Source organism: Alexandromys fortis, unplaced genomic scaffold (assembly GCF_014885135.2).
Source record: "Alexandromys fortis isolate MF-2015 unplaced genomic scaffold, M_Fortis_MF-2015_v1.1 scaffold_618, whole genome shotgun sequence".
In the NCBI taxonomy this organism is placed as follows: Eukaryota; Metazoa; Chordata; class Mammalia; order Rodentia; family Cricetidae; genus Alexandromys; species Alexandromys fortis.
In genome coordinates, this window is record NW_026068491.1 from 10,346 (window position 1) to 23,541 (window position 13,196).

Below are 13,196 nucleotides of genomic sequence, written 5' to 3' on the forward strand. Positions count from 1 at the left end.
TATCCAGTTAGGACAGCATACTGTCAGCAGCTGAAGCAAGGGAATTTTCTTGCCAGCAGCTTACTTTTGCCACATAGAAAGTAAACTCCATGTGGAGTTTCTTTGATGCCTGTTATCTTCTCTGATTTAGATTAGTGGTGCCAGGAGCAGACATGTCTCATTGTCATAAAAGGAGCCTATGTTATTAAACATCTTAAATGCTATATTCTGTTGATCTATAAAGTGTTTGAAGATGATCTAATATATATCTCTGTTTGACCTTGAAAAAATACCTAATGTGACTACAAGTTTGATTATAAAAGATGACTAATTACTAACCCTGTATTTCTTATTATTCTAAACAATTGTTAATAATAGTTTTTAAGGACTAGAAATCTGCATTCCATTGTTAAATGAGCTGAATAGGTACAATACTTTGAACAGGAGTGGAAATGTATGTACAGAATATTCTAAAAAACTTAATTTCAAATTTGTATCAATATACAAAATTTGTATGCTATACACAAAAGTCCAGTCCAATATAAAACATTTTAAACTAATAGTTGCTTTTAAATCAGATTCAGTAACCTACACTTTTATCATATCTATATCCTCCCTTTTTTCAGAGTAGAATCAATAATATACCATTTTATACTATCAATCTATATCCCCTTTTTTTTCTTTTCAGAACATGACCCTGAATCCAATTTCTTTGTTTAGCTTTTTTCATGACCATTACCTTTAAAACATGTAACCAATACACTATACAAAACATTCAGAAGAATCTGCAACAGTGGAGCTCTGAAACATTGGTTACATGTTTCCATGGCTTGCTCAGCCTACCTTTTTGTAGCACTCAGGATCAGCAGCCTCAGGATGGCACTACCTACTATAGGCTTGTTCCTCCCCCACTGATGACTAAATGAGGAAATACCTTATAGCTGAATGTCAAGGAAGCATTTCCTCGGCTCATGTTCTTCCTCTGATGACTTTAGCTTATGTCACATTGACACAGAAAGCCAGACAGTACAGTGAGGAAATACTAAAACAAAGCAAGACGAAACTCAAATTCTGGGTCTCTGTGTCTGATGTCAGCACGCTCCAGGTCTCCAGCTCATTTCAGTTTTGTTGATTTCAACATATTGCTCTCTCTCTTTTGGGGTGGCTCCATTCTCAGTCTGAAACTTTTTTTTGTCAGGTATCCCATGACTTTAGCATTTCCAGCATTTTGGGGTCTCCAACACAGCCCAGCCTTTGACATTACAGCTTCACATAATGGCCTTTCAGGGCCTCAATGCAAGGATACCTCTGAAACATGGCTTGCTTCAATTGCTTTCTTTAGCTGAGGAGGAATTTTCCACCAACCTTTTCTTCTGTCCTTGACTCTAAAACTAGAACCATGTGACTAAAGAGGCCACATTCTGCTGCTTACTGGGATTAGAACTTGGCTGCCTTCAGTTTCATTTGGATCACATTTGCATTGTTGATGGTTTCCTTCATTCACTATAGAGGGTTTTCTTTAAATCCTTTTTACAAGCTGGAAGCTTAGCTGACTGGAATCTTGTCCTGAGAAGACCATTTAATTTTTTTCATTTAGCATGAGGCTTTTCTTTCAAATTTTTGTTTCCTTGATTCCAGCTTGGTTCCATTATGCTTCCTGGTAGTCTTTTTCTCCTCAATGTATGCATTTTGTATTTCTCTTTGTCCAGCTTACTCCTTTCCATTCTATATCTATGTAAGAGTGATCAATAATACCCATGTGATTAAGTCATAGTATACTGTCTTAAAATCGTTTTTGCCTGAGCCATTAATCAAAAATTCTTCCATTTAGCCACAGGCAGATTTTTAAACTATTGTGAAACCTGACCACATTCTTTGTCAAAATATCTCAAGAGTAGTTTCAAGGAACTTACTAGTATTCTTCCTCTCTGAAATCTCTTCAACAGGGCCATTTGCATTACTCTAAGCACGTCTGTTTCCCATGCATCTACTAGTATGGTCTATTAAGCCTCCTTTAAAGTATTCAGTTGCTCTCCTTATCCAACATCTCACAGTCCACATTCTGCCAACAAGTATCATGGTCATGCCTGTCATAATACTCTATCCCTAGGTACCAGCTTCTTAGTCACTGTTGTATTAATGTGAAGAGACAGTGGGAACAGGTGTTCATATAAGAGAAAGTGTTTAAATTGGGGCTTCCCTACAGTTTCAAAGGTTAATCCATTATCAACATAGTGGAAAGTGTGGAAGTATGCAGGCAGGTATTGGAGTAGCTGAGAGCTGCATCCTCAATCATAGGCAGAAATAGACTGTAAGCTTGGAATGAGCTTTTAAGAAGTCTCAATGCCCACCCCAGGGGCACATTTTCTCCAATGAGGCCAGACCTCCTAACCTTTAAAATCCTTTCAAATAATGTCACTCTCTGGTGACTAAGCAATTAAATATATTAGTCTAAGGGAACAGTCTCACTCATTTCTCCCAAACGCCAGGGAAAGAAAGCCAGTATGCAGCATTCTTCCATGGAATGTGCTTCAGGTCCAGCCTCCAGATTCTTGCCTTGTGTTCTTGCTCTGACTTCCTTCAGTGATAGGCTATAACCTGCACGGTGAAATAAACTACTTCCTCCTAAGTTGATTTCGGTAAATATTTTATCAAAACACCCAGAGAAGCAAACTAGGACAACAATTTCATGGCACTTATTTGGAAGGATACTTTGAGATTGGAAGGATACTTTGAAGTGAGATTATAAATTCTAGACCAAGAACCCTAGTCTATATGAGTATTCAATGAACCTCTCTAGATGGATAGAAAGCCACATGGACTCCATTTTCCAGAAGAAAAACTTACTAGGGTGCTGTTCTCTGACTCCTTGCTTAGCCTTAGGAGGGCTCTAGAAGGGGTATCCACAATGTACATCCTTTATGCCTTCACATTCTTTTCTTTTTCAGGGAGCTGTGTCCTTTGATCTAAAACACTGAAGACAGAAAATTAAAGGGAAGATTTGAAGTTATTTTCAGGGATTAAGGTAAAAAAAATTTGATTATGATCAAGTCCTTACTGGAGTATACTTTGAGGCTTTATCATTTCAGACAGCAGCCTTGAAGCTGTTCTGGATGCAGAACTCAAAAGAAACTGCAACAGAGGTGCTCTGAAACACTGGACCATCTGAACTATCCATTTCCATTGGAGATTTTTTACGGGGGTCTTCCTTGATCAAACCTCAATTTTTTAACCCAGAATGAATCAATAGCCTCTCATTTCCTATGAAAACAAAAGTAAAACCTCCTCTCCAAAGTAACATATCTGTGACTTAAATTTGGAAGTCAAGGCATTTTCAAAATATATAGCTTGGATTAATCCAGCAGAATTAATAATCAAATGTGTTTACCAGCTGTTCATCCTCAGAAGTTAAACAATTCAAAGAAAACAATAATATACAGTGTCCATATTCTCTATATTTTTATCTTTATATGGTATTTTAAAATTCTAATTCTACTATTTTTATTTTTAACTTTTGAGACAGGATTTGTCTGTGTATTTTTGGCTGTCCCAGAACCCTCAGTAGACCAAACTGGCCTCAAACTCAACAGAGATCCACCTGCTTCCATCTCCCAAGTTCAGGGATTAAAGGCACATGCCACCATGCCCAACTACCCAAAAAAAATTTTTTAGGACATTCTCTATCCTTTTCCTTTTCTCTCCCAAGCCTATGCATATTTTTAAACATTCAGTAAAAATGTTTAGAAGTGTTTTATTGTCTGAGTTTGTCTATACTGTATATCTTTATCTTTTTCTGACCACAAATCTTTAATTTGCTAAATAATATGGTTAGAATTAAATCTACGACTTTGGTGGCTGACTCCACCCCATTCTTTTGCTTTCTAAGAGTCAATCTAGCTTCTAGCTTCATGGTCAAGGTATTAACAGGAGCCAAATTTATTGGCACAACTCTAGAGCCTCTTGGTCCATGTCACCACAAAGAAGCAAGATGCTGATTGATCATAAACACCACTTAAATATTTGGTAAAAGAGCCTTTTTTGCTTACTATTAGTGTGTATATATTTCCTTTCAATACATGTTTAATTTATGTGTAATTGGGATCAAAAATTCCAGAAGGGTTTCAACCTTTTTTTTCACTTGGCTACTGACATACTTTGCCTTCATTCCCATGACTAACATGCCAAGAGGAGCCAGCCATTAGTCTGCTGTGAGCATTCTTCCAGATGCTTCCTTTACACACACACACACACACACACGGAACACACAGTTTTGCTCCTTTTAAGTGTGCATTGAGCAAAATGGATCTCTTTGCTTACCAGTAACTATAGATGTTATGCCTCACTCTATAGCACAAGCTGATCTCCCTCCACCCTTTATATCTCCTGAATCATCTTCCTTAATGCTGTTATTACAGATAGGCACAACCACAGTATTCTTCCTTTAATGAGTTGGTAGCAGTTCATTATAGGGATATCCCATACATTAACCTATCATCTGTTGATTAATCTTCTATTTGTTTGTGTTCAGGTGAGAAGAATAGCTTTAAATAGCAAGGGAACTTCATATGTATCATTAAACTCTTTTTTACAAGCTGGGCTGTGATAGTGTATGCCTTTAATCCCAGCATGTGGGAGGCAGAAGTGGGCATAGTTCTGTGAGTTCAAGGCCAGCCTGGTGTACAGAGCAAATTCTAGGACATCCAGAGTCTCTTAAAAGAGCTGCAAGGATTTTTGCCACTAATGCTGAGTCAGGAGACCTCTCTTAAAGGAGCCATACCTCTGCTTGCCTCTTGCAAACAGAGCCTACCTGAGACAATCCTGTACCAAGAATCCGTTCTTAGCTTTGTTCTTTTGTGCCTAGAATCCCTTCCCAAGGTCTTTAGAGTTTTATGTGGATGTAGTTGCCAAACATTCTGTGACTTTTTTTTGTACAATTAATAAAAAAAATCCATATATGGGTATTGGTGTTCAACCTGAAGAAAAGCAAAACAGCCAGCCACTAGCTCTTACCTCTACCTCAGTCAGAAATAATGACCCTGCTTCCAGGAATCTCAGAATGAGACTGTGAGATCTATCCCTCCTCCCATCTCGCATTCCTCTCTAATGCTGGAATTAAAGGTGTGTATGGCTACCACCCAGTTTTTATAGCAAAATAGTGAAGTTACTGGGAATAAAAGTAGGTGTCAGCACTGCCTAGTCTGTAAAGCTGATCAATGTAGCTGTTTTAATCACTAAACTTCAGGTGAGCTTTACTTATTAAAATACAAGTGAAATATCAGTAAATGTGTTGGTGAACAGTTATGGGTATCTGACATTATTGGGAGATATAATCTCACAGAAAATGCCCTGAACTTCTAGCACTTCACCCTATTTGCTTCCTGTTATAGGAAGGCTGCTTATTTGTTCCCAGCTGCTCAGACCCTAAATAATCACTCAAACTATATTATTTGCAATAGTGCTTGATTAATAGCTTAAGCATATTTCTGGCTAACTCATATCTTAAAGTTACCCATCTCCATTAATCTGTGTATCACCACAAGGCTGTGACTTACTGAGTAAAGTTCCAGCCTCTGTCTTTGGCTCATCTACATGGCATCTCTCTGACTCTGCCTTCTTTCTACCAGCATTCAGTTTAGTTTTTCCCACCTACCTCTATTCTGCCTAGCTCAGATCTAAGACAAATTCTTTATTAACCAATGTTATTCACAGCATACAGAGGGGAATCCCACATCAACTCCCATTTTCTGTTTACATAAAATAGAAGAATTTAACTTTTACAATTACATATAAAAAAAACAGTTATCAAGCAAGAATTACACTTACATTATTTACCTTATCTTTTATCATAACTAGGTAAACTATAACTATAACCCTGACCTAGCTATATTTTGCCTCACTATACGCCAAAGCAGTTTTCTTTATACATTAACCAATAAAAGCAACATAGACAGAAGGACCTTCTACACCAGCTTCCCTTAGTTCACAATCTTCCCTAAACCTTAAGTACGGGAGTATTTTATAGATGTATCCATTGGTCCTGGTCTCCATAACTCTATTTTTATTAGTTGGAATTTATGTCATGGTCCCAACTATTACAAACAGAAGTATCCATGTTTAAGAGTAAAGACTACCATATTGGTGTGTGTAAGGACAAATGTTTAGAATGTTGTTGGGGATTGTTTTAGTTTAGTAAACTAGTGATTTATGTTCTCCTCCAATATTGGTGACTTCACTGTCACTGGAGAGTTAGCTCAGTTTCCAGTACCAGACATGGCTTCCCTCTTGTTGGGTGGGTCTTAAGTACATTTAGAAAACCGGTATGTGTGCCATTACTGCCCCCTTAGGGTTATCAAGCCATTCTGATTGTTTTTCATCGATATCATAGCTGTGTAGGATTGTTGTTTGCATCCCCCCTTTGGAAGATTGCATGGTGCCTTCTGGTAATATGAAAGCTAATCCTTAGGTGTTGACAAAGGTTTCTGTCCCACCCAGTCCCACAGTCATTCAGTCCCAAAGAAATACACAGAGTTCTGCATTAATCATAACCTGGTTGGCCTATTAGCTCAAGCTTCTTGTTAACTCTTTCTTACATCTTAGATTAACCCATTATTCTTGTCTGTGTTACCCACATCAGCAAGGCATTCTCATCTTGTTTCCTCTCTTTCTGCGTGATGACTACAGACTGACTTTTTCTTTTTACAGAATTCTGCTCTCGTCACTGCACCTATACTTCCTGTCTGGCTATGGGCAAATCAGCATTTTATTAATATACAAGTGACAGGGTACAGACCATTGTCCCACAGCATTCAGAGAAGAGGCATTCAGATTAGTTCCAGCTCTGGCTCCTATTTGTGAAGTGCATGAATCTTCAACAATAGGGACTAACCTTCTAACTCTGTCCTCCCAGCTTCTTGCACCATAACATCATGCTACCCATGTGTGTATGAGTGTGGGACTGTCTACTGGGCTCTCTTGGGGCCTACATCCCTGAAGAAAATTGAGGCTCCCATTTCCAGTTGGCATTTTTTACCAATAACTCTTCAGATAGGCATAAGTCTTGTTTCTTTTTTTATTTCTTTGGGAAAGGATCCTATCTTGTAGTTTAGGATTACATTGATCTGGATCTGTGGATAGGCCAATTTTAAAAGTTCTTCTTGTCTCTGCTTATTACAACTGTTCTGTTCCTCTTATTCAAAGTACCGTGAGGCTTATTTATAGTTGTTATATTACAGATATATCAGATGGGACTGGATACCACACTATGAGCCCTGTTTGTATTTGGGCCCTGTTTTGAGTTCCTGTCCTCTTCTCCAGTTGTGGATTTTTGGAATGGTCTCTCCTCTATAAAAGCTACTTATATAAGGGCTGAGAGGCAGTCTTCCTCTCTAAAATCTCTTGAACCTGGCTATTTACACCTTTTCCCATGCATCTACTAGTATGGTCTATTAAGCCTCCATTAAAGTGTTCAATTGATCTCCTAATCCAACATCTCACAGTCCACATTCTGCCAACAAGTATCATGGTCATGCCTGTCATAATACTCTATCCCTAGGTACCAGCTTCTTAGTCACTGTTGTATTAATGTGAAGAGACAGTGGGAACAGGTGTTCATATAAGAGAAAGTGTTTAAATTGGGGCTTCCCTACAGTTTCAAAGGTTAATCCATTATCAACATAGTGGAAAGTGTGGAAGAATGCAGGCAGGTATTGGAGTAGCTGAGAGCTGCATCCTCAATCATAGGCAGAAATAGACTGTAAGCTTGGAATGAGCTTTTAAGAAGTCTCAATGCCCACCCCAGGGGCACATTTTCTCCAATGAGGCCAGACCTCCTAACCTTTAAAATCCTTTCAAATAATGTCACTCTCTGGTGACTAAGCAATGAAATATATAAGCCTGAGGGGTGGAGAGAGTCTCACTCATACCTCCCAAAGGCCAGGGAAAGAAAGCCAGTATGCAGCATTCTTCCATGGAATGTGCTTCAGGTCCAGCCTCCAGATTCTTGCCTTGTGTTCTTGCTCTGACTTCCTTCAGTGATAGGCTATAACCTGCACGGTGAAATAAACTGCTTCCTCCTAAGTTGGTTTTGGTAAGTATTTTATCAAAACACCCAGAGAAGCAAACTAGGACAACAATTTCATGTCACTTATTTTAAAGGATGCTTTGTAATTGGAAGGATACTTTGAAGTGAGATTATAAATTCTAGACCAAGAACCATAGTCCATGTTAGTATTCAATGAATCTCCCTTGGAAGGATAGAAAGCCACATGGACTCAGTTTTCCAGAAGAAAGTCTTACAAGGGTGCTCTTCTCTGAATCCTTGTTCAGCCTTAGGAGGGCTCTAGAAGGGGTATTCACAATGTACAACGTTTATGCCATCAGTTTCTTTTCTTTTTCAGGGAGCTGTGTCCTTTGATCTAAAACAGTGAAGACAGAAAATTAGAGGGAAGGTTTGAAGTTATTTTCAGGGATTAAGGTATGTATTCTGAGTCAGCAATTGGCGCAACACATGGGCCACAATATCTACCAATATCATGTTAGAACTTGGATGCAGGAATGTACATATCAATGACCCTCTTACTTTCTTTTGTTCTCAGTAGTTGAGTAGTTAGTATAAGAAAAAATAACAGTCTACTAAGGGCAAGGAGTCTTATGCAGTGCTAGTAACTGATGTGTAGACATTGAATAAATATTGATGAACATTCATTTTACTATGTTTGCTATCTGCATGTGCTCCACTATGATTTTCAAATCATGAATTTTGGAAAAAGATACTTGGGGTTTCATTACTCTTTTAATTTTCCTGAATCAAATATAAATATATCTGTTTTAATGATACCCTCAGGTTAAGAGCACTGCTAGCAATCCAGACTGAAACATGCCTATAGGGTATTACCCATAGTAGGATGGAAGAGAAAATACTCTAATACTGTTGTTAGTCTAGGGTACCTTGGTATGGATAAGAATCCCAACCCTTCCTAATTTGTGTTTTGGGAAGAAGAAAGTTTTGTTGTTGTGGACTGCTGTCTCATTAAAGTAGCATAAAGATTCCAAATCCTACCAAAGAAGGCTGAGGGATCTACCCTTTCAAGTGCATAGGTCTGCAATAGATGTATCTTCTGTTTTCACAGAGGTAAGCTGGGTTTTAGCAGACAGATTTCTCATACTGTTCCCCGCAGTTGTGTAAGTTGAGACGAACTGATTCTGGTAGGGAACTGAACCAGTAGCAATCAAAATGTAGAAAGTGTAGCCCAATCAGTTCTCCAAGTAAAAGACTTGACAGAGAACTGCAAGGAATCATGTATCACAAAATATCTGGATTAATATACCCCTACATAGTTTCCCTGTGTGCCTGTGCAGGCCATGGGAAAGACTGCCAAAATATAATATATGGTAAATTCCTGTTTCTGCTGATTTAAGACTGGTGATATTTTATTCTAACCCAATTGTGTCATATCCAAGATACTTACATTGTTTAAAGAAAAGACAATTAGTGAGGCAGATAGGAACGTATACCCAAGAACCGAGTGGTGTCAACAGAATTCTGTCCCAGCACAGTTGACAGATTCTAGGGGAAAAATGGATAAATTGAATGCCTTTCAATTGCTCCTTTGTAATCACAGGGATACAGGTAGTTAGTTTGATGGAATATCAGTTCAAGAAAAGGAAGGGGACTCAAGATTTGTGATGTGTGTGTTTATCCTGAATGAATAGTGAATGATACATACAGTCAAGTATAGAAATGTTAACAAATTAACTGCCCTGAAACTCTATCTGTTCCTGGAGATAATTCAAATACAGATAGTGAATGAACAGTTCACATCATGTACTATGGTCTGAGAGCGGAAGTAGTTATCTTCTTATATACGTAAGCTCCCAAGAGAAGAGATGAGCCTATTTCGTTCTAAGTAAGGCTCCTGAGTAGTGAGGGGATCAGCACACCACACAAAAATTCTGTGACAATTAGTTTCTGCCACTGGCCCAGAGAATTTTCAGATAAGGAGGAATTTCCAATTTTACTCTTAAATTTATAGAAGATATAGTTTTAGTTTTAAGGGAATAGGCTTTATTTTTTATTTGAAAATTTCATAAAATGTTGATCATATTCACCCCTTTCCTTAGTTCCTCCCAGATCCAACACCATTCTCTCCATATTCAACTTTCTGCACTCTTTTATTTTTAAGCCATTAAGCACTATTTGTGCTGCCATATGGTATTGAGTGTGTGTGGCCCTCCATGGGATAATGGTCAACATACCTGGATGTTGTACCCTTAAAGAAAACTGATTCTCCAGTAACAGCAGCTATCATTTGCCTGTAGTAGCATGCTTGTAGTTTCTCAGCTACAAGTAGGACTTCATACCCACCTTTCCGGGGGTTAGTTTTGTTATATTAGAGAATGTGGCTTAAGCCCATTAGCTTCCATGATGATCATACTTGTGGAGATTTTGCACTTTTTTTCATTTAGAAAAGGAGTGGGAACTACAGAGCCAAACATGTATATGCTGTGGACCCTGATAACTTTCATGTTGGGTTGGCTAGCACCCAGTGTGTCTCTTATTTTCCCCTGCCAGTTATTGCCTTAAACCTTTATCACATGATTTTTGGAAGTCCATTCACTGTGACTGGAATTGATTTTACTAGCTGATTACCTTACATTCTCCCTTTCTCTGTTAAACAGTGATTCCTGATTGCTGCCTTCCTGTGTGCACGCGCATCTGCTTCTATTCACCACAGTCACCATGTCTAAACTTCAGAAGAATCCAGAATGTGCAGATGACCAAGGCCAGACCTGTGAGAAGACCCACAGCCAGATTGCAGCAGTCGGCAGGGATGTGGAGGAGCCTTGTACCTCCTCTCATCTTATGACTAGTAGTCTGAAGGGCCAGACCTGTGAGGGGACCCAGGTTGCAACAGTCTCCAGCCATGTGGAGGAACCATGTTCCTCCTCTCAGCTTATGTCTAGTGAGGAGAGCCAGGCCCTAGAGATTCCACAGGTGTCTAGGGATGTGGAGGAGCCATGTCACTCCTCCCATTCTCTGATGGCTAGCAACCAAAATGGTCCAGCAGATGAGACACCTAGTACCTCTGGGGGTCTTCAGAGTCTCTTTGAGTCTTTGAGAAACTCAGGTGGGGATCTTAGCAACCAAGAACAGGGCTCTCCAGTCAATCCACCATATCAACCAGCCACCATGAATGTACCTGTGATGAGTGTCAATAGTAAAATTAACTTCTTGGTGAATTATATGCTGTACAAGTATCAGATGAAAGAGATGATGAGCAAGACTGATATATTGAGACTCATTGTCAAAGAAGATGAAGATAGTTTTCATGACGTCTTCATGAGATCTGCTGAACTCATGGAGTTGGTTTTTGGCCTAGGTGTGAAGGAAGTAGATCCTGTCAACCACGTCTATGCGCTCTTTATCAAACTAGGTCTCACCTATGATGGGATGCGTAGTGATGAGTTTAGTTTTCCTAAGACTGGTCTCCTGATAATCATCCTAGGGGTAGTCTTCCTGAAAGGCAACCGTGCCAATGAAGAGGAGATTTGGGAAGCATTGAATCCAATGGGAATCTATGCAGGGGTGAATAATTTCATCTTTGGTGACCCTAGGCAGCTGATAACCAATGAGTTTGTGAAGGAACAATACCTGGTGTACCAGCCAGTAGAGGATAGTGATCCTGTGCGGTATGAGTATGTGTGGGGGCCCCGGGCTCGAGCTGAAACTAGTAAGATGAAAGTGTTGGAGTGTGTGGCAAAGGTTTATGGGACACACCCAGCTACCTTCCAGTCTCAGTATCAAGAGGCTCTGATAGAAGAAGAAGAGAGAGCCCTTGCCTTGATTTTAGACAGTGCTGGCCTAAGTTCTCGTTCTCGTGCAAGTTCTAATGCCATGGGCTGCAGTTTCCCTCGTATGTAGTACAATCAGAGATAGCTTACTACTGCTATAGAATTTGCAGAGAATTTTTAGAGTTGAGGGAAAAAAATGTAGGTCCTAGTTTGATATAGAGAGGAGGAAGAATATTGTTTGCATAGTTCTATTTTGTCTGTGTATCATGACGTTTTTTCTTGCACTGTTTGACCTTTCTGTTTGAATATTGTTTCACTTATTAGCATTGTTGTTTGAGCTTCAAAAATCTCTACTTTATACAGTTCACAAATGTAATACTAAGAGCTTTGTCATAGTATAAAAATAACTGGGAATTAGTCCAATGTATCTATATAATTATGTGGAATACTATAATAATCATTGCTAAACTTCGACCTTTCAAACAGTGTTGTGCTAAATTTTTCTTTGTAACATTCCATTTCCCAGTACAATTGCATGATATATGTGGAGTTGCTTTACTTTACAGTCGCCATGAGTAATAAAATTCAAGAAAATATTACCACACATTTACAGTTTCTTTTATTACCAAAACTTTATTTGAGCATCTATTATTTTCCAATTACTATTTTAATTTTCTAGGATGCTACATTAAACAGTATGCATGTAGTTCCTTTCCTTATAAATACATTGATTGTGATAGTATATCTTCTAATACATGGAAGACAAATGAAATACAGGGTTTACACATAACGTGATAATTATGGTCCTGTTAAGTATAAATATCCTGAAAGAGAAAATTATGGTTGTGGTAAGATAAACTTCTTCCAATTGCTAATTTTGAGTTGAATTTTGAGGTGAAGAGAATTGGAGTGTACTAACCTGTATGTGGTGCACCTCAAAGCTGACATCCTAAAATTTAATGCAAAGCTCTTTCCTGGTTACTTTATGATTTTATTATATACAAAATTTTCATATAGAGAAAGTAGAAAGTGTCCATCTCTGACCCCACCTCTGTATGGTTGAATGTGTGCCATAAACTAACCCTTTACTTGCAAATAAACTTAAAGACATTTTTTGATAGTTAATAGTAAGAGACATGGAAGCCACAGGGTTGTCATTCGTTGCCCAGGGCCAGTGAAGTAAGAAAGCACTTCATTTAGGAGATATTTTAAATAGATTATCTTTAGTATAATTTGAATTGTATATATTAACATGTGCTTAATTTTGGGGGATTTTCGAGACAGTGTTTCTCTGTAGCTTTGGGTTCTGTCCTTGAACTATCTCTTGTAGACCAGGATGACCTCGAAGTCACAGAGACCTGCTTGCCTCTGCCTTCCGAGTTCTGGAATTAAAGGCATGTGCCACCACTGCTCGGGTAACATGCTGA

The 13,196-nt window shown here is 38.7% G+C and overlaps 1 protein-coding gene across 1 annotated transcript; it reads left to right on the forward strand.

Moving 5' to 3' along the window:
- The first annotated feature begins 2,926 nt into the window (after window positions 1–2,926).
- Window positions 2,927–12,285, forward strand: LOC126495783 (melanoma-associated antigen B16-like). The gene is made up of 3 exons (XM_050133382.1): window positions 2,927–3,004; window positions 8,376–8,452; window positions 10,657–12,285. Exon 3 carries the CDS (start codon window positions 10,718–10,720, stop codon window positions 11,897–11,899), a length of 1,182 nt encoding a protein of 393 aa, XP_049989339.1. The 5' UTR covers window positions 2,927–3,004; window positions 8,376–8,452; window positions 10,657–10,717; the 3' UTR covers window positions 11,900–12,285.
- The last annotated feature ends 911 nt before the right edge of the window (window positions 12,286–13,196 follow it).

Excerpts from the sequence above, each read along its gene's own strand:
- LOC126495783 (XM_050133382.1), top strand. The coding sequence starts at position 10,718 with ATGTCTAAACTTCAGAAGAATCCAGAATGTGCAGATGACCAAGGCCAG.